This window comes from Etheostoma cragini, chromosome 3 (assembly GCF_013103735.1).
Source record: "Etheostoma cragini isolate CJK2018 chromosome 3, CSU_Ecrag_1.0, whole genome shotgun sequence".
Taxonomy (NCBI): Eukaryota; Metazoa; Chordata; class Actinopteri; order Perciformes; family Percidae; genus Etheostoma; species Etheostoma cragini.
This window is the reverse complement of record NC_048409.1, coordinates 25,801,418-25,826,719: the sequence shown is the minus strand read 5'-3', so window position 1 is coordinate 25,826,719 and position 25,302 is coordinate 25,801,418. Positions and strand designations below refer to the sequence as shown.

Below are 25,302 nucleotides of genomic sequence, written 5' to 3'. Positions count from 1 at the left end.
AAATCAGGTCACTGATTCAGGTCACTAGTAGCCCTCCTCAGCCTGTTATTGTAAAATGTCTTCTGTGACTGATGGGACATTTCTGAAGTCTGAGATTGGAACCCAGATGATGTCATCTGGGTTATCTTGATTAGGGCTTGTGGATTACTTGTGGATTTATTTATGAATTTCTTTTAACAGAAAACCTGTTTTAAAATAGGGGAGTGGAGTTTGAAAAATGTATATCCCTTTAATTACAGATACAGTAATTGTCACTGGACATACAGTATTAAAGAATGGGCTACAATTTGAATGCAGCTATTCAAAGCCTTCCTTGTTCTTTACCAATGATGTGACAGATGCAGTTGTTCTCAAACATCAAACCAACATTTATCATTGAAACAAAAAAATCCTTGATATTTATTTTGCACTTGCAAATCGTAGAAACATCTGTCACATTGTTTCCCTTGTGACCCAGTTTTGCAGGAATGTAACAGACCCATGGTGACTTGTTGATTATGTGGATCACAGTGAGGAGGGGTTAAGATCAATGTGGGGTGACAGTAGCTCACTCGGCTTGGACATTCAAAAGAAAAGGTGGTGGCAGTCCCTTCTCCTGTCCCTACGACAGTGCTGAACAACCAATCAGCGTCCACTTTAAACCCTGATGGAGTGATTTGTTAAACTAGTGGTTTCCTTTTACTAAAAGACTACAGCTTTTTATGTTCTGTCAGTATCTGTAGCTCATTTTCTAACAATACTTGATGTTGGCAAACTTGTAAATATTTGTATATGGTGCATGTGATGATTCCTTTCCCCTCTTTTTGGGAGGGGAGTGAGTGTGTGTGTGTGTGTGTGTGTGAGATCACATTTTTAGTTTTGGGGTGTCGATGATACCATCAGATGACCTTCCTGTCGGTCAAAGAGCACAAATGTTTATATGTACATAGGTGAATTTGATACATTTTATCCATGTCTGCCAAGGGTTTCATAAGGAAACCTATTTTGGCACAACAGGGGTGTGCCAAAGAATAAAATAAAACTTGTGGCAGCTCCAAAACTTTCCAGAGAACTCTTTCTACCAGGACTGTTCATTGTTTAGACAAAGACACATTTGTTCAGTAGGTCTTATGAAATTTTCTGAAATAAGCGTGATGTCTTAAGATTTCATACTCATTTCCCAAAATTTTTTGATACTTGAACTGTCACAATCTGCACTGCCTAGCATCCACTGTCCCTCTGGCTCCCCTCAAGTTGTCTGCTGTGCTCTCAACAGTGTATGTATTAAACGGTATGTATGTATGAGTGTATGTATATATACACACGTGCACTTGCCAGGTGTGCATTTATGCCAGTAGTAAATAGTTATTGATGGAAAAGGAGATGCGTTTTTCTTGTGAAAGCAGACAAAGACCCACTCCTCTGTATAGGTGTGAATAAATTCTTTTTTTGTGTAAAAATGTGTACAAATGCATTCACAGGCACCCAGCGGTCTCTGGGCCTGTTTATCTGATGTACTGTTCTTTTCCGAGACATATCTGGGTTTCAGTTTCCCTCGTCCTTGTCATGAACACTCTGAACCACATAAAGCCTTTTACTGCACGCAGAGTGAAGACGGACAAATAAAGCTTATGGAAACCCGCCTCAATCTGTGCTCTGTACCATTTTACCCATTGACTGTAATTGAAGATGGACTGTTATAGATGAAGCATGGGTACCAAGTCTGCATTTTACCCTGTAGAGTAGAACCTCTAGAATCTTGAATGTACTGTATGTACCCTGTTGTTTTGCGCCTATTCAGCTTGATCTGAATGCATTTTGAAGAAACCCGTTGTCAGTCACAACCCTAAAAATGCAACACATTTTCCAAGCACCTGTTTTTCAAAGAGAAATTTTACTGCTATACTTGTGTCCCTCCCCAAGGGGTGTCTGTCTATGTTCTTTATGGAACACAAATACAGTCTTTAATATTAAAAAAATAAGAAACAATTAAAATGTCTTGCTGTTTTTTTATTTTTCTGAGCTTGATTCTGTGTTGATTCCTCACAGACAGAGTTTGGATGAAAAGGTCTGAACTGAAAAAGTTAACATATGAAGATAATGAATGATGATTTGTTTTGTCTTTGTTTAGGCACTCATCAGCAGTAGCGCTTCTAATGCCGTTGTATGTAATGGTAACTATGATACAAAAAACAATGTCTATACAAATGGTATTTCACAGTAGCATTCAACATACTGTTAACAATGAGTCATATGAAAAAAAAGCTCCATAAACAGGTAAAGTTCTAGGCATTTCTTTATCAATGTCACAAAGTTAATTTCTCCAGATCATTGGTGTAGGCATTTATAAGACACAGAGCCAGACAGCTGGCTACCTTCGTCTACATTTGTATGGAAGGGTGCAGTTATCCTCCTGGCCTGCAGGAGTTACAAAGTAACAATGACACCTAAATAACACCACCTGCTGACGCTTGTTTTAGCTAGCTAGCTAAAATCTGTACTTAAAAACCTTATAAGTAGTTAGCTACTAGCTAACACTAACACTGGTAAGAGCGTGTGAGCGGCACTGAAAGGTAAGTTACCGTTAAAACCTTTTCATGCCTTACACTACATGGCTTGCTAACTATAGCTTGAATTTGTTCGTATGTTAGCAAAGCTAGCTACCTATTTAACAACAGTTTGCAATGCTATGTCGTTAGCAACTAAGCAAGTCTGGACGTACAGAATGAACGTGCTCATCCAAAGACTTTGCTAGCTAGCTAGCTAGTGGTTCTCGTATTTTTATTTACTGTTCCTTGATTAGCGTTATAGCGTTAATAGCGATTATTGTAATTTCCTTAACACAGTGAGTGTTTGCTAAAACAAAAGTCTACGGTTTCATATGGTCATATGCAAAATAACTACAATGGCTACAGGTAACGTTATGCCTAGCTAACGTTATATTTCGGATAGTAATAATAATACTGTAGCTATTGCCCAAAGTGGCGTGCTTATTTTACACTCCATCCATAAGTAAAACAATGATAGAATACATGACCATTTTGGTCATGGGTGTCATAGCAAAAAAATCCTGACAAAATGAGGGTCTATGGTCTAATTTATGTCAGTTTAGGGGTCGTTAATGTGGAAAGGTTTGGGAACCACTGCTTTAACTATTTTGAGAAATTCTTCATTTTCATGTTTCATTGCTTATTGGCAAAGGGAACTTTGTCTGACAATATGAGTTCAGTGTCATGAACATGAAGTTGGCGTCAAGGGAATTCAAAGGACTCTATAGGCCCTCATACTGTACATTCTTTTTCTATTTAAGATGTCCCGAGAACAGCTGGTTGTTCAACGGGCCAGAAGGTCCTTCCAGACAGGGAAAAGCAAACCTCTGGAGTCCAGGATCCATCAGTTGAAGAGTCTGCTCTGCTTCATCTCAGAGAGACAGAAAGAAATTGCAGATGCCGTCAAAAGGGATCTCGGCAAGGTGGGTTAGTCAGAACTTTACGAGGCTCCAGTAGGTCCTTTTTTCAAATATTGGAATTTCGTGAGAAGTCTGAGGTCCTACAGGCAAGTCATTGCAAAGAAATATATTGAAGGATGCTTTTTCCAACATTCCTCCAACATTCACTGCCTGGATTCACTTCCTGTTCACTCCCTATTCAGCCCCATTGTACTGTATTGTTGTTGTTGCAGTTCCACCAGAGTTCCACTGGGGGGTGATTGCAGGCGAATGCAAAATGTTGTAGTTTTTGCAAGTTAGACATGGATTACAGGTTAAAAGTTGAATGAACGAGTGCTTATGTCCTTTTGATTTCTTACAGGTTGAGTCATTGTTGCCCATAACCTGCTAGCATTCTGTTAATGAATGCTGTTTAGTCAATGAAGAATTGTATACAACCATAGATCTCTGGATTTTGTCCCTTCTTCTGCTTTCAGAGTGAACGTGGGACCGAGCTGTTTGAGACACTGGGACTGGAGGGAGAGATTAAGCTGGCTATAGAGAAACTGGCAGAGTGGGCGGCCCCTCGGCCAGTAGAGAAGAACCTCCTCACCATTTTAGATGAAGTTTATGTGCGGCCAGAGCCTCTGGGAGTGGTGCTCATCATCGGGGCCTGGAACTACCCCTGGGCTGTCACCCTCCAGCCGCTGGTTGGAGCTATTGCTGCTGGTAATAAATATACCCATACACACCCATATGTATTTGTATATAAGTGCACTGGTGTTAATAAAGGTGCATAATGTATGGTGTAGCTACAGAGGCTACATGTGTAGGTTCTTTTGCTATATCCATCTTGTGTTTGCAGTTTTTCAAAAGTCATACAGGGAGAAATGCATTTTTTTCCTTCATGCCAGCTGGATGGCTGAAATAAGGAATAGCCACCAAAACACTTTACATACAGTATGTAAGCAAAATAGTAATAAAATAACATTCCCAACTTAAGTTCTTGTCATTCATTGCCTGGGCACTGTTGAATATCATACAGGAAACAGAATTCTCTCTCTAATAAACAAATTAACTTTATCAAAAAATGTATTGCAGGAGTCACTTTGAGAAGTGGGGGTGAGTGTCCCTTGCTTCCCCATCATCATTAGTTTTCCCTACCGTTGTGTCTCTGTTTCATCTTTCAGGTAATGCAGCAGTAATAAAACCATCTGAAGTCAGCTCTCACTCTGCCAAAGTGATGGAGGAACTTCTCCCTCAGTATCTGGACAAAGTGAGCCTCCTGCTTTGTTCAATATGAAACGCATACACTTTTTAACCTTTATCTATTTCCAGTGTGAATGTACAAGGAGGTTTGAATGATTCCATATACTGTTCTCTCCCAAGGATCTGTACCCAGTGGTGACAGGTGGAGTGTCAGAGACCCAGGAGCTGCTGAAGCAGAGATTTGACCACATTTTCTACACAGGAAACTGCACCGTGGGGAAATTGGTGATGGAGGCTGCGGCTCGCCACCTCACCCCAGTAACCCTGGAGCTGGGAGGAAAGAGCCCCTGCTACATCGACAAGAACTGTGACATCAGTGTCGCATGTCGGTCAGTCTGAACTGTAATATAAAAAAAAAGCTGCCATTATGGGAACTCCATAGAAAGTCACAAATGCCCACCAAGCACAGAGCAGTTGGAAAGCTACCACAACATCAAAATGTATCTTCAAGGTTTGAGGGGTTTGCCTTCTCCCCCCCCCCCCCCCCCCCCCCCCCCCCCCCCCATACAGTCGCATCACGTGGGGAAAGTTTGTCAACTGTGGCCAGACTTGCATCGCTCCAGACTTTATCCTGTGTGAACCCTGCATCCAGAGCCAAGTAGTAGAAGAGATCCAGAAGTGTATCAAGGTTGGTCTAAATTCAGATTGTGATATAGTATGTCAGTTATTTTCATTTTAAATTAATCTGACAGATCATTGAAGACATTTCAGGAGGTCAAATAAGAAAAGTCCAATAAGAAACACTCCAGGTTTCACTCAAATGTAATTAACTAGGAATAATTAGCCAAATAACTACTACAATAACACCTACCAAGAGCCTGAGTCTGTCTGAGGTTTCTTCCTAAAAAGGAGTTTTTCCTCACCACTGTCGCACTGCTTGTTCTGGAGGGAACTACTAGAACTGTTGGGTCATTGGGAAGTATGTGGTCTAGACCTACTCTATCTGTAAAGTTTCTCAAGATAACTCTTGCTATCAATTGATACTATACGTTGAATTGAATTGAACCCATGTGCTGTGAGACAACTAAACAGTTACAAAATACAGTAACTAACTACAAAAATCTATCTGACATGGGGCTTTCCAGTAGAAACTGCTGCTCTGTGACCCTATTGTATATCGGGGCCCCTCAACAGGCACTTAAGTATGCAATAGAGGCTTTGCGTGTAATGTTTGTGTTGCCCAAGTAAAGTACCTACTTAGTACCAAGAGCGCAATATTACGGCTTACTTACTTAATTGGTGTATTTCTCATATTTGAACAGTAAAAAAAACTGCTTGATACATAGGAACTATTGTTCCCCATAACAAGAAGGAAGAACAGGCTTTAGGATATAGAAGCTTCCATGCTTTTCTCCAACAATCTATAAATTGTCTTAATATTGAGATTGCAAGTAATCTGAACATCATTTATCTTTTGTTGCACACATTGCAGGAGTTTTACACAGATAATCCAGAAACATTTGAGGACTACGGACGCATTATTAACCAGCGGCACTTTAAGAGGCTCATGGCTCTTATGGAGGGGAGCACTGTTGCTCTTGGTGGAGGCAATGATGAATCCCAATGCTACATAGGTACATGGTGATTTTTAGCAATTGTTTGCTCAAGAATTTGTACTATATGTTAGGCAAACATATACAGTTGTGTAATATGAATTGATTTTGGTAGTGGTTAGCTTAAGAGGCCAGCTTTTTACTTACTTAAGTTATTGGTGGTAGCCATTAACGTCTTAAAAATGTCGCTATGCTGTGACACAGTGCCTCAGACTAGGAATATGTGGGGGGGGGGGGCTATTTCAATTCCAATGGCCAAGGGAAGTTCATCAAGATGCATAGTATCCTGATCCATGAAATAACTGGCCTTTAAAAAATGCCTCCATGACATTTAATATAGGGGTGTGGATACCTATGCCCCCTGTATTTTAAGGAAGAACATTAATTTATTCATGATACATTATTCATTTACAAAGAAAATTGATGGACTTAAAGGTTGGATCTTTCCCTTTTTTTAAATTAAGTCATTAAGCTCAATTTCCAAAAGATGATTTTTTTTTTTTTTTTTTTTAATTCCTCTTTTTAGTGAACTTTAGCATGGTTTCATAAACCTTTTGGCACCCCTGTAGAATAGACACATATTTTATTTCTTGCCAGGGTAACAATGATATAACTTGTATCTTGCTTGTCCACTCCATATAAAGCAGTGTCAGTACGTCTTGGGCCGTACTCTTAGAGTGAGTCTCTTCTTTCTGTCTCCTTGCAGCCCCCACTGTGTTGAAGGATGTGACCGGGGAATCCAAAGTGATGAAGGAGGAGATCTTTGGGCCACTGCTGCCCATCATCACAGTGAGCGGTACAGACGAGGCCATCCAGTTCATTAATGAGAGAGAAAAACCTCTGGTTATATACATCTTCTCTAATGACAATAAGGTAAACGCATCACCGGTAGACATGTTTGTTTATCATTAATGAGGCCAATATTTAGATATTCTTGTGTCTGATTTTTAAATGCTATGATGTTGATAAGGGTGTACCCACATTGCTCTGGTTGATTTGACTTGACTTGTCCTGACTGTTCCTATCTGATCAACAGCTGATCAAACGGGTGATAGCTGAGACATCCAGCGGAGCTCTGCTGGCAAACGACTGTCTGGTACACTACTCTGTCAGTGCTCTGCCCTTTGGAGGAGTTGGTGAGTGTATACAGTAAAAGAGTTAAACCAACCTGCAGATATTTTTCCTCCTTTTTTTATTTCCAAACCCATATTTACAGCTGATTTCTCTCTCTTCTTGCTCAGGTAACAGTGGTATGGGCTGTTACCACGGACGGCACAGCTTTGACCAGCTGAGCCACCTGCGCAGCTGTCTGATCAAACAGCTGAAGATGGAGGCAGTCAACAGCATGCGTTACCCCCCCCACACTGCCAAAAAGCTGAGCTGGGCTCGATTCTTACTGCTCAAGCAGGTCAACGTGTGCACGCTGCAGCGCATGGCACTGCTGGCCACATTTACCGGCTTGGCAGCATTTGTGGCTCGGGTAAAGAAGCTAAAATATATAAATTCAGTCCAATGAGGAATACAAGATTTTGTTTTGATATTGCTAATTATTTTTCACGCCTGTAGTTTCCGAGGAAATTCCCCTGCAAAAGAACTATTTAATTTGGTACTAATTACAGAGATTTTTGAAACAAAGGTCTGAGACAGTTTATTGGCAGTTTTCAAAAAACTAAATTCCTTGAGACAGTTACTGCATTTAAATCCAATTAAATATTTATGCCAGGGGCCAAATGGTCCAGTAGATGTCACTAATAACTTGTCTTACAAGACAAGATGTAGTTATCCTGTGTTAAGTGCTAAATCTTTGTTAATAATTGAAACACTTTGCTTTCCATTGTCTCACCCAAGGTTCAAACTCAATGCTGTATTAATTAGTGTTGGCGTGACTAGAGAACTGACTGATGGGACCATGTTCACCTTAATAGAAGGGCATGTTTTATGTGTTACAGTTATCTAACAGTTATGCTTTATGTAGTCAATGTCCTTGAGAAACTGGCAACTTCCGGGATTGCTCCAGTGCTCAGGAAATCAAGAATCATGTCTTTTCCTTTGCCTTCCTCTTTTTATGTTGGAATTTTAAATTCGGTGGAATAATGAGGACTATTTTTGACGGCTCCTCAGATCTCTGCAGGATAATTAAAACGGCTGGCTGGACTATCTGTCCTTTCTGAGTTTTCTCTCACATGACCATTTTTGCAGTTCTGGTTGGTTTAATGAAATGGCAATAAACCAGAGCATGTTTTTCACCCATTCCCAAATGCTCTGTGGAGTAGCCTCTGCTCCGGTGCGCTTTGGAGGGTCTGGCAAAGCAGGGCTGTGCTCTATGAAAAAAAAGATTGGCTTTGGAAGAGAGATAATTGAACACTGGGGTATTTGTGTGATGACTGTTTACAGCCTTTTAAATAATTACAAATGCAGTTTCTCAAGCTGCCCCCCCCCCCCCCCCCCCCCCCCTCCACACACACACACACACACACACACACACACAAACACACACAATATCAATCCTACAGGCCTGTATCTTTATACAACAATGGATTGGCTTTGTCCCTGCCAGACAATGTGCTGTTGTCCAGGAAATCTAACCACATAATGCCCCCTCATCTACCCTTCCTTTAATTACCCAGAATGCTTCACTCTCCTCTGCTAAAAGGCCCCTTTTGTTTTGGTCTACCCAACCACCTTTGTTGACATCTACACTTGTTGTGCTTTTGTGAACAGTGAAACTATCTGTTATCCCTGTATTTCAAACAGTTTGCATCTGTCTCTTGACGTTTTAATTTGGGTGTCGTGTTTCTTTTTTTGCAGAAATACCTGCGGTCACGCTGAGGAAGGAAGCATGGGGCCTGAGTTCACCGGGGTGATGTAGGTGATCCTGGGTCAGCCACATGGACTCCTCACCTGTAATACAGCCCACCTGTCAATTACTGGTCCATATTATTTTTCCTTTGTGTTGTAGACATATTTGACTGATTTCTGTCTTTCAAATATGTTTTAATTGCATTTGATTTCTGTTGCATCTTAAGCTGCTATCAACATTTTTAGGATAATACTATATTTGTATTTAACTTGGGAAATGGAGATTTTTACTTTAAGATTCCTAACATTTATGAAAGTAACGTTATCAACCTGGCCTACTTTCATTCAAAACTACACACAAACTGTCTTTTAACATGGCAATTCATCACAGTGTAAATACCAGGTCTGCTTTTTAAATGATGCCAGTTGTGTTTTGACTGTTGTCCATCACAGTTTCTGCAACTAAACGTTGATAATAAGTAATTGTTTTGATGTTGAGTTTTGATGTTTTTTCACTTTGTACAAAACTGATTTATGAGTTTGATGCATCTTAACAGTGGCATATTATTAACAGGATCCCAAGGTTATTGTCATTTATGACTTGACTGCGGTGACTTATATGCTGTTATTAAGATACAGTGACGTTTATGATGACTCTAGGAGTAAAGAATTAGCTCAACTAAAGGCTGTAAAAGAAGAAACAATCTAGTGATCTAGAGCAGTGAGGGGGTTCTGTCAATGCTCAAGGCAGTCTGAATGAAGCAGCAGGTTACAGTGAGCTTCCCGGTAAACTGATCCTAGACCAGCTTGACTGATGAACAGTGTCCAAAGAGACTCAGTGAGTCAGTCAGCGCGCAGCGTGCCGGACATCTGAACCGCCTTTAGATCAGATCGTGGCGGATTATTGAGCTTTTATTTCATACATACCACTGGATGTGAATTTGACCTGCTTAGGTGAGTCTTTCTCATATTTTTCCGAGAATCAAAAAGGAGAATGAAATCAACGATGTGATTCGATATAATCGCGTTTAGATCGCAGCTTTAAGTCACCGTACTTGCATAAAAAGCGAGTAACCCGCTGACATACTGTAGGTTAGTGTTAATGCACGAATTAATTGAATTAAAAATAAGAGAAATGTCGAACAGTGATATGTCGAACAGTGATGGCTCAAAGGTTATCTATAATAGGTCTACATGCCTGTCAACACACGGATCCAAGAGGGTTGAAATTCTGGCTGCAAATCATATCAGATGCAGATTGTAATACCATCATCCTTAAGCAAAACAAAACTTTCCTTGCAAAGATGTTTAGATGTAATAACTTGAGCAATAAATACACAGAGACTCATAAAATAACGTCAGGGATTACAAGATAAAAGGGTCTTCTGCAAATAGTTCGTGCAGGTCATATCAGTTGGGCGTTTATAGCCTATTTATAATATATAATAACTTTTATAACCTTATATAGGCGTTAAACTTCAAAATATAAGTGTCATGGGTGTGGATTTGAAATTCTTTTATAAAAATGTTTTTTTTCTAGGAAAACCTTTTCTAGGCATATTTACATTAAATAAATAAAAACAAGGATCTTTGTAGAGGAGAAGAAGCATTCTCAGGAAACCCAAATCTGAATTAAAGAAGAAATTTCAATAATTTGTTTAGCTGTTTTTATGTTTGTAGCCTACTTTCCTTAAATAACTCCCTTACCTAACACACCATGATATTATAAGTTTTACCAGAACCACTTATCTCCTTTCTTCTTTCAATTGTTTTAATATTTTACTTGCACACACAAGCAATTGTTGACCAGTCGTTTTGTGGCAAAATATTCTACAAAACAGGTTTAAAAAAAAAAATAGTGTTTACCGAATGTGTTAAAGGTTGGTTAACATTACACACTATGGAAATTGTGTTATCATTTGGCCTCTTTTATGATGTAATTGAGCACGTTGAAGGCTGATTTATGTTCTTTTGTTGGTTTATTGGTAGGTTCCCTTGATTTATTAGATACTGTATGTGTAGTGATGAGGGGAGTCAAGTGTTACCTCAGGGCCTCAAAAAGGCTTCAGCCAGTCCCGCTGGATTGTAGAGAAAATAGAAGATATACTATCATCCTACATATAGGACATTTTATTCTCCGAAGGGCACGACCGGTGTTACTGATATTGTGACTGCAAATTCTACACAGACAATCCCGCTGTCTCAACATCTGTGTCTGCAGTTCCAAAGGCTCTTTGCTGTCGTTGACCTGTCTGTATGGAGAGGCAGGCGGTGAGGCGGGCCAAGGAGGCCTTCCTGAGCGGCAGGACTCGGACACTGGAGTTCAGACTGCAGCAGCTTCATGCCTTGCAGAGGATGCTCACTGAGAAAGAGACCGAGATCTCCACCGCTCTAAAACAGGATATCAATAGGGTGAGTGGAGACACAGCACCCTGCTGCATGTAACATGTACCATGTATGTTAACAATGTTTAATGTGTGTGTAATGTTGACTCTGCTGGGTTTCCTACAGAGCCAGTATGACACGCCACTCTTGGAGCTCATTGGCATTGAGAATGAGATCAAGCTGGCTATAGAGAAACTGGCAGAGTGGGCAGCTCCTCGGCCGGTTGAGAGGAACCTCCTCACCATATCAGATGAGGTTTACATCCAGCCGGAGCCTCTGGGAGTGGTGCTTATCATCGGGGCCTGGAACTACCCCTGGGCCCTCACCCTGCTGCCCCTGGTTGGAGCTATTGCTGCTGGTAGGGATCATTTCTGTCTCTTGTCCACTAACACCATTTTATAGCTTAAATAGACTGTAGTTAGGAAGACCTCTATAGCCAGTGTTCAGTATTCTCATGCAATCTTTTTTGGTGAAACTGAAATAAGCATCTGACCCACAGAAATGAATCGAGGTTGTGTACATCCGTACATTTTAAGTCATTGCTGATTAGACATCTGCTCAGGTGGAATTTGGGTGAATGGGGATTATGCAATAAGCAAAGTCCATGCACTGATCAAAATAATAAAGGTGTGATTTCCACTTGCTAAACTGCACACACATTGGGGGACTTAGTCTTACTTCTTTTTTGGCTGTGAGGTAATATGTTTTTTTAACAACCCAAATGTATGTTAGCGTTCCCATGTGGGAAGATTTATAAAATAAAATATGACAAAACGGAATCAATAGCAAACAAAAATAAAAAGTAAAACATGTTCTATGAAATTAGCCTAATGTAAATTCCAATGCTAGTTCAGCCTTTTGTTATGTTTTCTATAGATTAGGAAAATGCTAATTCCACTTCTATTCACGCATCAGTGGCTACTGGGAAAATATTATATACTAGTATTATGTTGAGCAATTTAACATAAAACATAACTTCTTAACCTTCTGGTGGAGGTTATAATGAAACACTAATACAAGTATGAGTTGATGACTCTTAATTTGCATGCTGGTCAAAGTTTGGGAACAAGGAGAGAGAAATTTGTTGCTGTGAATTTCAGTCTGAAAACATTCGCAGCTCTGCATTCCCAGCCTCCTACCCGTGTGCTCTCCGTCACTCAGTGATCTCATTCCATTCACAGAAACCTGTGTTCTCTCTCTGCAGGCAACGCAGCTGTGGTAAAGCCGTCCGAGCTCAGCGAGTTCTCGTCCCTCCTCCTCCGGGCTCTGCTGCCTCGCTATCTGGACAAGGTCTGAACACCGGCCGCTATTGTTGCTGAAATAACGTTAAGAGCTGCTGTGACGTCGAAGCCTTGTACCAACGCAGTATACAGCACATCACAGAGATGTTTGACTTGGGTACTTATTGTACCCAAGTGCTAACATCATCTTGAATTTTCAAAACATGCTTTATATTTTTATTAGTTACCCTGTGTAGTTGACAAAGTTGTATATTTCAAGATGAAAAAAATGAGCGCTGCACAATAAAGCTTTTTTTAATTTATTGGCTTTGCAATGTCAAATTGCACAATATAGATACACATCGCAAAGGACTAATATCGCATTAGACATTCAATTCAATAATTTCTTTGTGTTAGTTGAAAGAAAATCTCAGCAGGTGACCACACTTCCTAATGCACAGCTGTCACTCTTTTTTATTGGTGCCTTTTTAAATTCCACTCAGTGTTCAGTTTATTGCGGATTTCCTTTCATCTGTTTTAAATTCAACAAGCAAATTGTTGTATTTTAGTAGAATAATAGAAGCAGCAGAAATACAGAACTGATTATGACAGTACAACATTATTGCATATCGCATGTTTTCCTCATATGTCCCAAAAAAAAAAAAAGAGATTCCTAAACGTTCCTGTTTATTTCCAGGATCTGTACCCGGTTGTAACTGGTGGAGTGTCAGAGACCCAGGAGCTGCTGAAGCTCAGGTTTGACCACGTCTTCTACACAGGCAGCGGCACCGTGGGTAAAGTAGTGATGGAGGCTGCAGCCCGCCACCTCACCCCAGTGACCCTGGAGCTGGGAGGGAAAAGCCCCTGCTACATCGACAAGGACTGCGACATCAGAGTCGCCTGCCGGTAACACACCCCTCATCAGAGTAGCCCGTATCACCAGTGGTCATACACACAGCCAAAGAGGCAGCAGCTTTAACTACCACAGTCTGCCGTCCTGTCAAAGTCTATTTTAAGGTGTTAGCTTGAAGCTTTTTAGCACTGAACACAGTGCAAGTCTTGGAGCCCGTTGACACTGAACTGAAGTGATAATGATAAAGTCATTATGGAATACTGAGTTGAATGATCTATTGGAGACTCATAGTTGAGTTTGGTATCAACAGTTCTTAGGACTTAAAGGACCATTATGATTCCTTTTTTCCCCACATTTTAGTAAATTAAGTAAATGCCTACACTTTATTTTACATTACTTAGTTTTTCCAAAGCATCCCATAGATTTAATGACTGAACGATAGATTTTCCAGCTTATAGGGAGACATCCATTTCCATTTTACTATGCCATAACCATAGACAGTATAAGAGGCTATAACAAGAAGAATTGTCACAGTAAATAATTGGTTGCCATTATAATTTGTCAGAACTTTGCTCTAGCTCCTACTGTACATCTAATAATAATTATAATAAAACATTTCACAGAAATCTTGTTTTAGGAAACAACATAAAAGATAAGTCAAGTCATATCTGTGTTTACATCATTTAATTGTCACTGCAATGCATTTTGGTTTCAAGTCTAGGCCGGTTCTTTTTCTAAATTGTAGTTAAAAACATGGAAACCAGTCGCTGCCTGGAAAGTAAATGAATTGTAAAACGTACAAAGTTGTTTTAGTAAAAATAAAATGCAAATGTATTCACTTTTGTGGTTTAAGAGGACAGAACACACCCACCACATTATACTCATACATATTTATATATTTATATATTTATATATATATACAGTATATAAACATTATCATTATACTTTAGCTTTGGATGGAATAATTTAGCAGTTTGCTAAAAGATAGTTTATCCTTTTTGTACATCTTCCCATGCATTAATGTACTTAATATGTGACTTACTCTAAGCCTAAAAATGGACACACACTGCATTAGTTACAGCAGTTACATTACAGTGTAAATGAAAGTGTAACAGTGTTCTTCAATGTCTGGTTTGTGCAGTCGTATAACTTGGGGAAAGTTTGTCAACTGCGGTCAGACGTGCATCGCTCCAGACTTCATCCTGTGTGAACCCTGCATCCAGGGCCGGGTGGTGGATCGCATCCGACAGACTCTATTGGTACCATCCGTTAAACCTGTCTAAACTAACATCTTAATCTAATTTAAACTGTACAGTTGTCAAGACCTTATGATCTATCCCAGGAATTTTATGGCTGTACAGTTGTCAAGACCTTATGATCTATCCCAGGAATTTTATGGCGCTGATCCCAAATGCTCGCCGGACTACGGCCGAATCATCAACCAGCGTCATTTCAACAGAATCATGGGCCTGATGGAGGGTTACACTCCTGTGGTGGGGGGACAGAGTGATGCCTCACAGCGCTACATTGGTAGGAGGTTACAGTGAGGTAGTAAATAAGTCAAGGTGTTGTGTTTGAATCTATATTTTAGTACAAGCATTGACTATGTACTGTACATGCAGCCCCAACTGTGCTGAAGGACGTGCCCCCTCACTCCAGGATGATGCAGGAGGAGATCTTCGGCCCCCTGCTGCCTATAGTGGCTGTGAGTGACATGGATGATGCCATCCGCTTCATCAACGAGAGAGAGAAACCTCTGGCACTCTACATCTTCTGCTCTGATAAGAAGGTAAGAGGAAACGGAAGGCACAGGAGATTTAAAACATTATTTAATGCTCTCAATATTTATTTATGTTCTCTTCCTCCCCCTGTCTCTCAAAGGCAACAAAAAGGATGATTGAGGAGACCTCAAGTGGAGGAGTAGTGGTCAATGATGTTATGATGCACTACACACTCACCTCGCTCCCGTTTGGTGGTGTTGGTAAGAACGACCCAAAGTGTATTATATCTGGATGTGTACTAAGGTGGACTTCATTATGGAAGTTCCTGGCCAGATTGACCTTTTTGGGGGACTGGGGTAAACCTTTTTGTTGGCCCCCTATTTCCCCTCCAGTTCCCCCTGTTTTCCCATGTTTTTGTTGTTGTTGAACTGGCCCTACATAGTGCTGTCTGTTAACCGGGTTTTAAACGATGTTAACGCAATCCCATTTTAACGGTGTACATTTTTTCTTTTTGGCCTAGCAAACGTTGTAGTTTATTGGTGCTAATACGGCAAGGTGCCTGATCGACCGTTATCTACTGGACCAAATAGCAACGCTGATTTTGGTGCCTTATTTACGTGCCACTTAAATACCTTTGTTTCTCTCTGATGGTCCAAAAACGGATGTTAGAGGATTCCAACAACAGCTGCCGTTGTCTGAAAAACACAGACTCAGCCTCGCCAGTCTCGTGGTGCATTAAAAGTTATTGTAAAATACCCTTTACCCATCCAGTGGCTGTTTTCGCCATTTTCTGTTCCTTTTCTTTTTTTCAGATCAACTTTTTATTGTTTTTAGGTTTATGAACATACAGAACAGACAAATACAGTTGAACAAGGTGATCCTTTTATTTATATATTTTGTATATATATGTCCACTTTAAAAGAATTGTTGTATCACGTTCATGTACCATGTTCATCAAAAAAAAAATGTGACAAAAAGAAATCAGGGACATTTAGAATAGATAAAAATGTGTGATTTATTACGATTAATCACAATTAACAAAGACATTAATGCCATTAATCACGATTAAATATTTTAATTGACAGCACTAGTCCTATGTTAAAAAAAGAGCCCTGAAGCCTGCAAATGCGAGATAATTCTGTGGGGCAATTACGAACCGTCAATATGCTGTCCGTCCACAAAAAGAGCTTATTTTGCCACCGAAAGGCTCAGAATATTATTATAAGTGTCTAACATGATAACTTTATGGAAAGGCCCCTTCGGAGACAAAAAATTTGTTTCTTCCCCTTTCGCTTGATCTGATCAAATGCAAGTGTGTCCTGAACGAGTCTTTTAGATCTTTCGTCCTTAGCCCTTTGTTGTGTTTTGGTGTGAAGCACCCCTAACCGGCTGGGCTGTTAGACACACGTGTTCCCGGTGAAGTGCACTGACACCCACATTGCAGGACTTATGAATATTGCATATCAGACACTCTCCACACAGATACTGCATATAATGGAACGTTAAAATGCCATTTTAAAACAAAAAAGACATGACTGCAGGCTTGTTTTCCCCTCCAGGTCAGAGTGGTATGGGCCGCTACCATGGTAAACACTCTTTTGACCAGCTGAGCCACCAGAGGGCGTGCCTGGTCCGCTCTCTAGGCATGGAGAGTGTCAACCTGGCCCGGTACCCTCCTCAGGACCGCCGGCGGGCGAAGAGGGTGCGGATGGCACTCAAATCCCCCATGATCGACATGTCCAAGAGGACGTTCATCTGGGCCGTGGTTGCCACCATCATCGGCTTCGCCCTGTTCATCACGCTGCTGATCATCCTGCTCATAGCGTCAGGCCTCAACTGTACCTGCTGGTACTGGAGAGGCTTTTATAACTAGAGACTATGCCACTTCCCTTTGTAAACATCTATCCAAAAGAAGAAGAAGTGCATTCTGCAGTGATTTCCATGTTAAGAACACATCTGAACCCACTTTGAATCCTATATTTTGTATTTAGATATTTTAAAGATAAAATAGATAACCTTTTACTCTAACTTGTATTTGCTGTGTGTCTATTTTGTATCAGATGTCCTCCTACAGCAATGAGACCAGCAAGTGTAAACACTGTCCAAAACCACACCTGAGTCCTGTTCTTTTTTTTATTGAAGATTAACATTCACTTTTGGAGGAAATGTGTAATTTGCTTTTTGTTCCAGAATAAAAGACTGGGCATATACCATGAACTTCCATTTTCGTTAATCACCTTTTACAGTTCTTTTTTAACATCTTTTTATTAGTGTATGTTGACAGAAAATAACATGTATACATACAGTTTTTAAAAGTGAACAGATGGAGAAAACAGCCTGTGCACAAATGTCATTTTCCTTCTTGAAAGAACTGAAATGAGAAAAGAAGTAATGAAGAAATACAGCAAAGTCAAAAATGTTAGTGGAAGTTGATCTTGGTGGAGAAAATACATCCCGACAACATCCTCAACATCAACAACGACGACATCCTGGTAGGAATAAAGACTCACTGGCAGCGTGAAACTAACCTGCTGATGGTGCAGGAAGAATTGTAAGATTTATCCCACAACCAACACATCTGTTAACCTCAGCTGACATCCGATTCTCATGAACACCTTGATCTCTTAAGTTCTCACTGTTACAGTCATTCCAACAGTGACCACAAGAGGTCACATTTGTAGTCTGTTGACTGCAGGGAGCTGACAACAGATGAAATAGAATGAGTAGATAAATAAAAATCAATAAATCAATCATCCTGTAGGATTGTATGCAAATGCACAACAAAAGAACACATCCGCATTGTTGCAATCTATCTGCGTGAATATATATTTACTATATAATCTGGCTCAATGAAAACATGTTGAGACACACTGCTATGCAGATCGTTGTATTCTAACACTAGAATAAAGTATCTGTGTTACTGTTTTCACTGGATACAATGATCCCAAAATGTTGCAATATGATACACGTGTCAGGTGCAGATGTGTGTTGTCCAAGTAGTCAGTTTTCTACTTTAACAGTTTAAAAGAAGCGTACTGTGTGTGGCTAGATGGCAGCAGAGAACTAAAGAAAAAGAAACATTACAATGTTCCACATGTTCAACGTAATGGCTTCTCTAAGTTATAAGACAAACCCCCAAAATACATCCTCTCAGTCCTGAATTACACTAACATTAATAGGAAAATATGCTGAGTTTCATTCTGTACACTCAAAGAGAAAAGTGTAGCTCTTGTTCCCGTAGTAAAAATATCTGCATTTGTGACCCGTTCTCAGCCACTGACTTTACACACCACATCCTCCCAAATGATAGCTATAACACACCGTAATACACATAATGTGTGGCAGTTAGTCCCATCATAGTTTGGGCAAAGTGTATTTGAGGCCTTTTATGTAATTTAGGCGAGCACCCCAACAGGATCTCCCTGTTCCTCTGAGAGGCTCTGCTGAGCTCTGAACTGACAGCTTTATCACGTAATGGGTCTGGGGATATCCAGGCATTCAGCCTCTGAGCCAGCAAAAGGAAACAGCTGCCGTCCCAGCACCCTGCCTCAGCTCCAACAGGCTCACCGCAGTTGTACTGCGTTGCTGGAGGCTTAAGCAACGGTCGCAGAACTGCAGCAGAGTCAGATTGTTGACTGGGCTTTGACGTTAAATCAGTTGGAGACATCAGTTCATGACTTCCACAGAAGTGATCTCCAGCAAGTTTATTTTAAAAGAGGACAAATATGAGAGAACAAGATATATACAGCTAAACTGATGAAATTAGATTTTTACTCATGTGCTTCCTCATAATGCTAATGTTAGATATCTGAACTTTAAATTAAAAAAAGCTACTTTGAAACTTTTTGGATGTACTGAATATAGCAAAAAAAACTATTTCATCATCCTAAAGTAAGATATTAGGACTTTCTTGGATTGCACTGATTGTCTGTTTGTAGTGGTATTCTGTAGACTATGACCATTCCAATGACAGGAAAAACAACAACATAAGAACATGTGGTAGTTCAGTTTTGTTTTCATTAACATGATTTCTAAAAAGCAGGTTTGACAGGTCTCGAACTTTCTGACCTCCTGTTGTGATATGTTCCATTTGCAGATGACTCATGCACTGCAGGAGCTACTTCTGAAGACTGTGATGTAGTTTCAGGGCTTTGTTGCTGCCGGACTGCAAAGTTTACTTTAGCAAAAATTTGTCCTCATTTGTCCTCTACACATAAAACACAGTCTTGCAAAAACCCAGCAGCCCAGCAGCTGCCTGACCGAACTCGGCTGGCAGTGAGCTTCAAACACATCTCTTCTCAGTCTTGCTGCTGTTTTGGGAGGAAGGATATCCTTTTAACACACATTTCAATGTTTCACTCTGCAAAGCTTTTGGGTTTAGGGTATAACACGTGAGGCACAGTGTTTCTCACGTCTCCTGTCTTTTCTCACTTCTGTCTTTGCTCACTTCTGGTGGTCTTTAAGAAGCACCGCACAGGGCCGCCTCCCCTCACATTATCCAACAGCCCAGTGTCAAATGTGGACTCATTCAAGTTTCTGGCCTCCATCATCCTTAAAAAGGCTCAGCAGAGGATGTACTTCCCACGGCAACATGGCCTACCACAAGAGCCGTTGGCCATCCACACTGCTGCCATTGAATCCATCCTCTGCACATCCATCACCGTTTGGTTCAGGGCGGCCACAAAACAGGATAAATGTAGATTACAACACATGATTCATACCGCTAAAAGAATCATTGGTGACCCCTGCCGGGACTTGTATGCTGGAAGGACGAAGAAGCGGGCAGAGAATATCACCAAAGACCCTACCCATCCTGCACATACTCTCTTTGACCTCCCCCCCTCTGACAGGCGCTGCAGATCACTGCGCAAAAAAAACACCAGACATTAGAACATCTTCTTTCCCACTGCCATTACTCTACTGAACTGCGGATAAGTGGGGTCATCACCCACTTCTCTACACGTTACTCACTTATCATTCCTATATGCATCTTGCACAGTACTTTGCACCATTACTTTAGCACTTTACATCCCACTCCATGTGTGATTTATTGTCAGACCCGGCTGGCAGAATAACCCAAACGCAGACCCCAGATAGTGAAATCCAACGAGAGTTTCTTAGTGTTAGTCAGATGACAAACCAAATGTAACAGTAAGATGCTGTGAGGCGGCAGGGGAGCGAAGAGGAATCCGAGCTGTGAAAAAGTGGGCAGTAAAGATCCGAAGGTGAGTCTGAATGCTGAGGACCCGTGGAAGAAAGACAGTGACCAACGATCCTACAGGGACTGGATGTCAGGTCACGGCACAGAAGCAGGTGGTGATGAGGGTGATGAGAAATAGGTGGGTGCTGGTGATTATGCTGAACAGGAACAGGTGAAAGCTTGGATGAATGAATGGAGACCACGCCTCCCCAGGTTGCTTGGCAACAGGATCCAGAGGCCACAAGACAGTAGAAAAAACAGACATACAGACAACAGATTCAGAGCGAGGGACACCTGACACTGAGTATTATGTCTTATTTGTATATTGTATATTATGTTGATATGTGCCCATGTGTATATTGTTGACTCCATTGTACACAGTATTTGTCTATATTACTATTTGTCTACTGAATGTTTACTACAACATGTCTATTTGTTGAATTATAGAGTGTTACAGCAAAATACCAAGTCACGTCATATTCCTTGTGTATGTAAGTATACTTGGCCAATAAAACTGATTCTAAAAAAGTAAAAACTAATTCTCATCTCATTCAAGAATGTGTGAAGGTGAACATATGTTTGCATGCCTTTATAATGGTAGTGTGTGTGTGTGTGTGTGTGTGTGTGTGTGTGTGTGTGTGTGTGTGTGTGTGTGTGTGTGTGTGTGTGTGTGTGTGTGTGTGTGTGTGTGTGAATTCAGGTTAACCTTCAGCTAGTTTGCAAGCCACTGTTAAGGTGAGCTTTCTCTCTGGTGCTAGTGTCTGAATTTTAAATGGAAGGTGAGTCATTTTCCCAAATAAAAACATCATCTGATCCATTTTGTGTCTTAATGGTGCAAAATATCTAAGCAGAATGTACAAGCAATAACCAGCTCCCTTATTCATTCTGAACATTCTTTAAATGTGTTTATTTTACCATCAAACATGATTGAAAATGAACAGAATGAATGAATGATTTAGCATGGTTGCTGACTGCAACAGCGTCTGCTGTCTCCTTTCTTGTTTCCCTGGTGACCAGGATGCCCTCTGTCCATCAATAGGCTCCATTTCTCGTTCAGGGTCATGCGTGGCAGCCCCTGAGGCAGCGATGTAAAATGTAGGCTACATAATACAGCTGTTTGGCAGATGTAATGGCAGAGTCCTCGTGTGTCTTTGGCCCCCTCTTTCCTGATGAAAGTTATACCAAAATTACCAATATTTAATAATTCAGTTTATTTATACTATCAAATCATGATAGGCATCATGAAAAGCGTGAATAGAAGAAAATCCATGTGATTGCTGCAATCATTGATATTGGGTGGCATCAATTGTCATCAAAACTCAACTTTAACAAACTGTACATACAGTCATAATGATCTTATTGTTATGGCTTCTGTTTGTTTTGAGGTTCTGTTATTGTTTTGTGTTATTTTTGTGCAGTTGTTCTGTTTCTTGTTTTCTGTTATACTCCTAGTTTCCACCCTTGTCTCCTAGTGTAACTTCCTGTCTTGTGGCTGTTCAGTTTCCTGTTTTATTTTGACAGTCTGTTACTAGTCCCGTCTGGCTTTACTACCTGTCTTGTGTTTTTCCACCTTTGTGATTGTCGTCCCCGCCCTGATGTCGTTCACCTGATGTATCACCTGTCCCTCGTTTGCTCTTCACCTCTTATATTTTCCCTCTGTGTTCCCTTTGTCTCGTGTCAGATCTTCTGGTGTGTTCTTTGCTGTTGGCCTGTTCTTCATTTGAACTCTTCCCTGAGATCAGTTTTTTCCCTGTGAGTTCTTTCCAGTGTCTATTTTCCAGTTTTTGTCTTCACTTTGTTTTTTTTGGAGTTAGGACTTTGTTTTTTCCCTGTGTCGTTGGGGTTTTTGCATTTTGGATTCAAGTTTCAATTATCAAAACAACAAGTGATGGCACCCATCTAGAAGGAACTGTGCAGTATTTGACATATGCAATGCTTTACTATTAGGAGCAGATCCAAACGTGTTTTAAAGCTGCTGTCTCCAGCATCTTTAAACATTTTTTTTTATATCAACATTCTATAACATTTCTTGTGTGTGAAAAGGGTCAGTCATAGTGATGAACCTGCAGCTCCCTCCAGTTATCACAGAGCTTTTTAGCATCTTTAAACTCATTGTTTTGGTTTTCTGGGCTTGCAAATGTACTGTTTAGCCAGTCTCATCAGTGTTGTTTCCAGCTGTTTTTACTAGAAATTCGATCTAAGAACCCACTTCATACCCCAAACGACAGACAAAGTTAGCGACTAGCTGGTGAACAGAGTGTAAGATTTAGCAGCTGAAGAGCAGTAGACAGATCTTACAGTTCATCAGATGAACAGAAACACAACTCCAATTCAATGTTTGTGGGCTGGATGCATAAATAGGCAACTGTTTGCTTGGACTGAAAACTGGGAGCAATTTTACCATTGCTTATGCTCTAACAAAACCATGAATGTAGGTGGTAAACAATATGATGTATGTTGTCGTAAAACAGATTGTTAAAATGTTAGGAAAAGGTAGTGACTCTTTCCACCTTCACACAAAACTGTTCACGCTCCAGTAAATCGCAGCAACCTGTGAATGACATTTTTCATTACTGTGGTGCTGTTGCTACCACTCCCCCCCCCCCCCCCCCCCCCCCCCCCCCCCCCCCCCCAACCTTGAGATGAGGTGTTACTGTACTTCATGCATATCACTTCGACATGCCATTTGCAAAGATAAACGAGCAACCTGCCTCATGTTCTGTACAGTATGAACAGAGACACAGCATCACTATGGAGGAGATCCACCCTGAAGTAATGAAACGACAAATTCCTTAATTTCAATGGGGATCGTTATATCAAGCTTAATTTTGGACATCTAACTTAAGTTTACCTGTACTTGTGTCATTCTTTCCCAAGTGTTACACCTCTGAGCCCCATTTCTCGGTCTTGTTCTGTAATACTGGTAAGACAACTCGTGATTTCTGCTCATACAAAGACAGAAGGTCACATTATTGAAACACACGTCTTTATTATAGTTTACTAGAGTAGAGCTATTAAAAACTATGAAATGCGGGTATGTTTCCATCTGTGTTCACCACGTTACGTTCTGTGGCTGCATTCTAGTTCAAAAGGCTGCTGTATACAGGCTTGTATGTTGTGCAACCATCTATGCTGCTTCACATTTTCCTTTTATACAATACATCATATTTATAAAAGAGCTGAAACAACAGGTTTATCATCATAAAACCGATTGACAACTAAAAATTATATACATGTACATTTTAGATTGGATTTATTGATCTTTCAAGGAAAAACTACATATATTTGCTGGTTTCCACTTCTACTTCCCAATGTGAAGATGTGCTATTTTATCTGTGTTTTAGCATAAATTGAAAATAACTTTTGGGTGTTCTTTGGACAATTATTCAGATGTCACTTTCACCCCTGGGATGCTGCAATGGGTATTTTTCACAAATGTTTGATGTTTAATAAACCTAACAATTAATCGTTTAATAACAAAATGTTTTAATTGCTGGCTTATTTTATAAGTAGTAACTATAGCTGTCAGACAAATTAAAGAACAATATTTTCCCATAATGTTTTGTAGTGGAGTAGACGTACAAAGTAACACAAAATACATGTTATGTGCACATACGTCAATATGTCAACAGTACTTGAATACATGCACTTTCACCGCTCCATTCGTTTATTATCATTATTGTCAAAAGTTTTGAATTTCTTATTTTTACGTTCTCTCTCTACTCCTCCTACTTTGTGACTAATTGGTGTCTCCTGTCTTCAATTAGTGAGGGACGTGCAGCTGTGAGATCCACACATGTGCCAAGGGATCCAGCTAATTAAGCAGAGGGAGAAGTCAGTGGTCAGGCTTGAGAGGGCTGCATAGAGAACTCTGTTTTTGCAACAATGGGGTCCAGGCAGTTTATTGTGTTTGGCTTTGTGCTTGCGTGTGTCGGGCTCAGTGACGCTCGATTCCTCAGTACGAGTGAGCCAACCTACTGGGAAGTCGAGATGGAATCCTCGCCAGAAGCAGAACCTGAGAGGGAGCGCTCCAGGAAGTCTAGTCAACGATCTCGCAACTTCCATGCGATTCAGCCAGCACTCAAACCACACTCCTGGAAGTTTCCAGAAGATTCTGTGGATTTGGTGAAAAAGCCCCCTGTCAAGTTTGAACTGCGGCAGCCGGTGACGACCAACCGTGTTGCTGTGAGGTGCTGGCAAAGTAAGATCCAAGTTGAAGTGAGCCAGGACCTGCTGGGCCTCGGCCAGCTGATAAAGCCGGAGGACCTCACGCTTGGTGGTTGTCCAGCCACTGAAGTCGACAACTTGTCTCATGTGCTGGCCTTTGAAAGTGAGCTGCACGCCTGTGGTAGCAGACTAGTGGTATGAGGTTTTTTCTTATGATGCATTGCTGTTATTATATTATGTACGTAATGCCAATCAGTTGCACCCTTTTTCTTAGATAACAGAGAATGTCTTCATTTACGCTTTTACGCTGGTCTACAAACCCAAAGTGTTTGGCGGGATTCCCATCATGAGGAGTCAGAGCGCTGTCATTGGAGTGGAGTGCCACTACCCGAACAAAATTAGAAACTAGCTCCTGCAAAGACACATTTGACTTCACTGTGGAAAAAAAGAACCTTTTTTATGTGTACAATAAAGTAAATGTTTTTCTTAACATGCCTACCTTTTTTACCTGGGTCCTAAAGGGACCAGACTGAACTTCCTTATTTGGTTGACGAATCTGAGGGATCCCAGGAACTGTTAAAATATCTATGAATTGCAATACATCATCAGGTCACATGGTTTACTTTGTGGTACATGAAATGGCTTTTTCAGATGAGTACATAGGCTTTGGTACTGTTACTCCTTTAACGCACCAGTGTAGATCCAGTTGTACTTTATTTGAAGTCTGAA

The 25,302-nt window shown here is 40.6% G+C and overlaps 2 protein-coding genes across 6 annotated transcripts; both read left to right on the top strand.

Annotated features, from left to right (window-relative positions):
• The first annotated feature begins 2,422 nt into the window (after window positions 1-2,422).
• On the top strand, window positions 2,423-17,117 carry LOC117942112 (aldehyde dehydrogenase family 3 member A2-like). Of its 5 annotated transcripts, none has more exons than XM_034867434.1 (11): window positions 2,423-2,552; window positions 3,290-3,451; window positions 3,904-3,951; window positions 11,587-11,770; window positions 12,617-12,702; window positions 13,330-13,538; window positions 14,627-14,744; window positions 14,874-15,015; window positions 15,108-15,274; window positions 15,367-15,466; window positions 16,766-17,117. In XM_034867434.1, exons 2-11 carry the CDS (start codon window positions 3,290-3,292, stop codon window positions 17,077-17,079), a joined length of 1,530 nt encoding a protein of 509 aa, XP_034723325.1. In that variant the 5' UTR covers window positions 2,423-2,552; the 3' UTR covers window positions 17,080-17,117. The 5 variants fall into 5 exon arrangements, with proteins under 5 accessions (XP_034723325.1, XP_034723329.1, XP_034723328.1 ...); XM_034867438.1 differs by lacking the exons at window positions 11,587-11,770; window positions 12,617-12,702; window positions 13,330-13,538; ... (3 more) ...; window positions 15,367-15,466; window positions 16,766-17,117 and adding exons at window positions 4,597-4,682; window positions 4,796-5,004; window positions 5,186-5,303; ... (3 more) ...; window positions 7,470-7,704; window positions 9,033-9,500 and having other exon boundaries at window positions 3,904-4,135; XM_034867437.1 differs by lacking the exons at window positions 11,587-11,770; window positions 12,617-12,702; window positions 13,330-13,538; ... (3 more) ...; window positions 15,367-15,466; window positions 16,766-17,117 and adding exons at window positions 4,597-4,682; window positions 4,796-5,004; window positions 5,186-5,303; ... (3 more) ...; window positions 7,470-7,708; window positions 9,037-9,500 and having other exon boundaries at window positions 3,904-4,135.
• Window positions 17,118-24,223: 7,106 nt separating this feature from the next.
• Window positions 24,224-25,013, top strand: LOC117942115 (zona pellucida sperm-binding protein 3-like). The gene is made up of 2 exons (XM_034867442.1): window positions 24,224-24,768; window positions 24,848-25,013. Exons 1-2 carry the CDS (start codon window positions 24,292-24,294, stop codon window positions 24,980-24,982), a joined length of 612 nt encoding a protein of 203 aa, XP_034723333.1. The 5' UTR covers window positions 24,224-24,291; the 3' UTR covers window positions 24,983-25,013.
• The last annotated feature ends 289 nt before the right edge of the window (window positions 25,014-25,302 follow it).

Bases quoted from the DNA above. Each gene is read 5' to 3' on its own strand.
- LOC117942112 (XM_034867434.1), top strand. From the start codon at position 3,290: ATGTCCCGAGAACAGCTGGTTGTTCAACGGGCCAGAAGGTCCTTCCAG. The intron at 3,452-3,903 runs GTGGGTTAGTCA...TTCTGCTTTCAG, and splicing joins TCAAAAGGGATCTCGGCAAG to AGTGAACGTGGGACCGAGCT. The intron at 13,539-14,626 runs GTAACACACCCC...TGGTTTGTGCAG, and splicing joins GACATCAGAGTCGCCTGCCG to TCGTATAACTTGGGGAAAGT.
- LOC117942115 (XM_034867442.1), top strand. From the start codon at position 24,292: ATGGGGTCCAGGCAGTTTATTGTGTTTGGCTTTGTGCTTGCGTGTGTC. The intron at 24,769-24,847 runs GTATGAGGTTTT...CCTTTTTCTTAG, and splicing joins CCTGTGGTAGCAGACTAGTG to ATAACAGAGAATGTCTTCAT.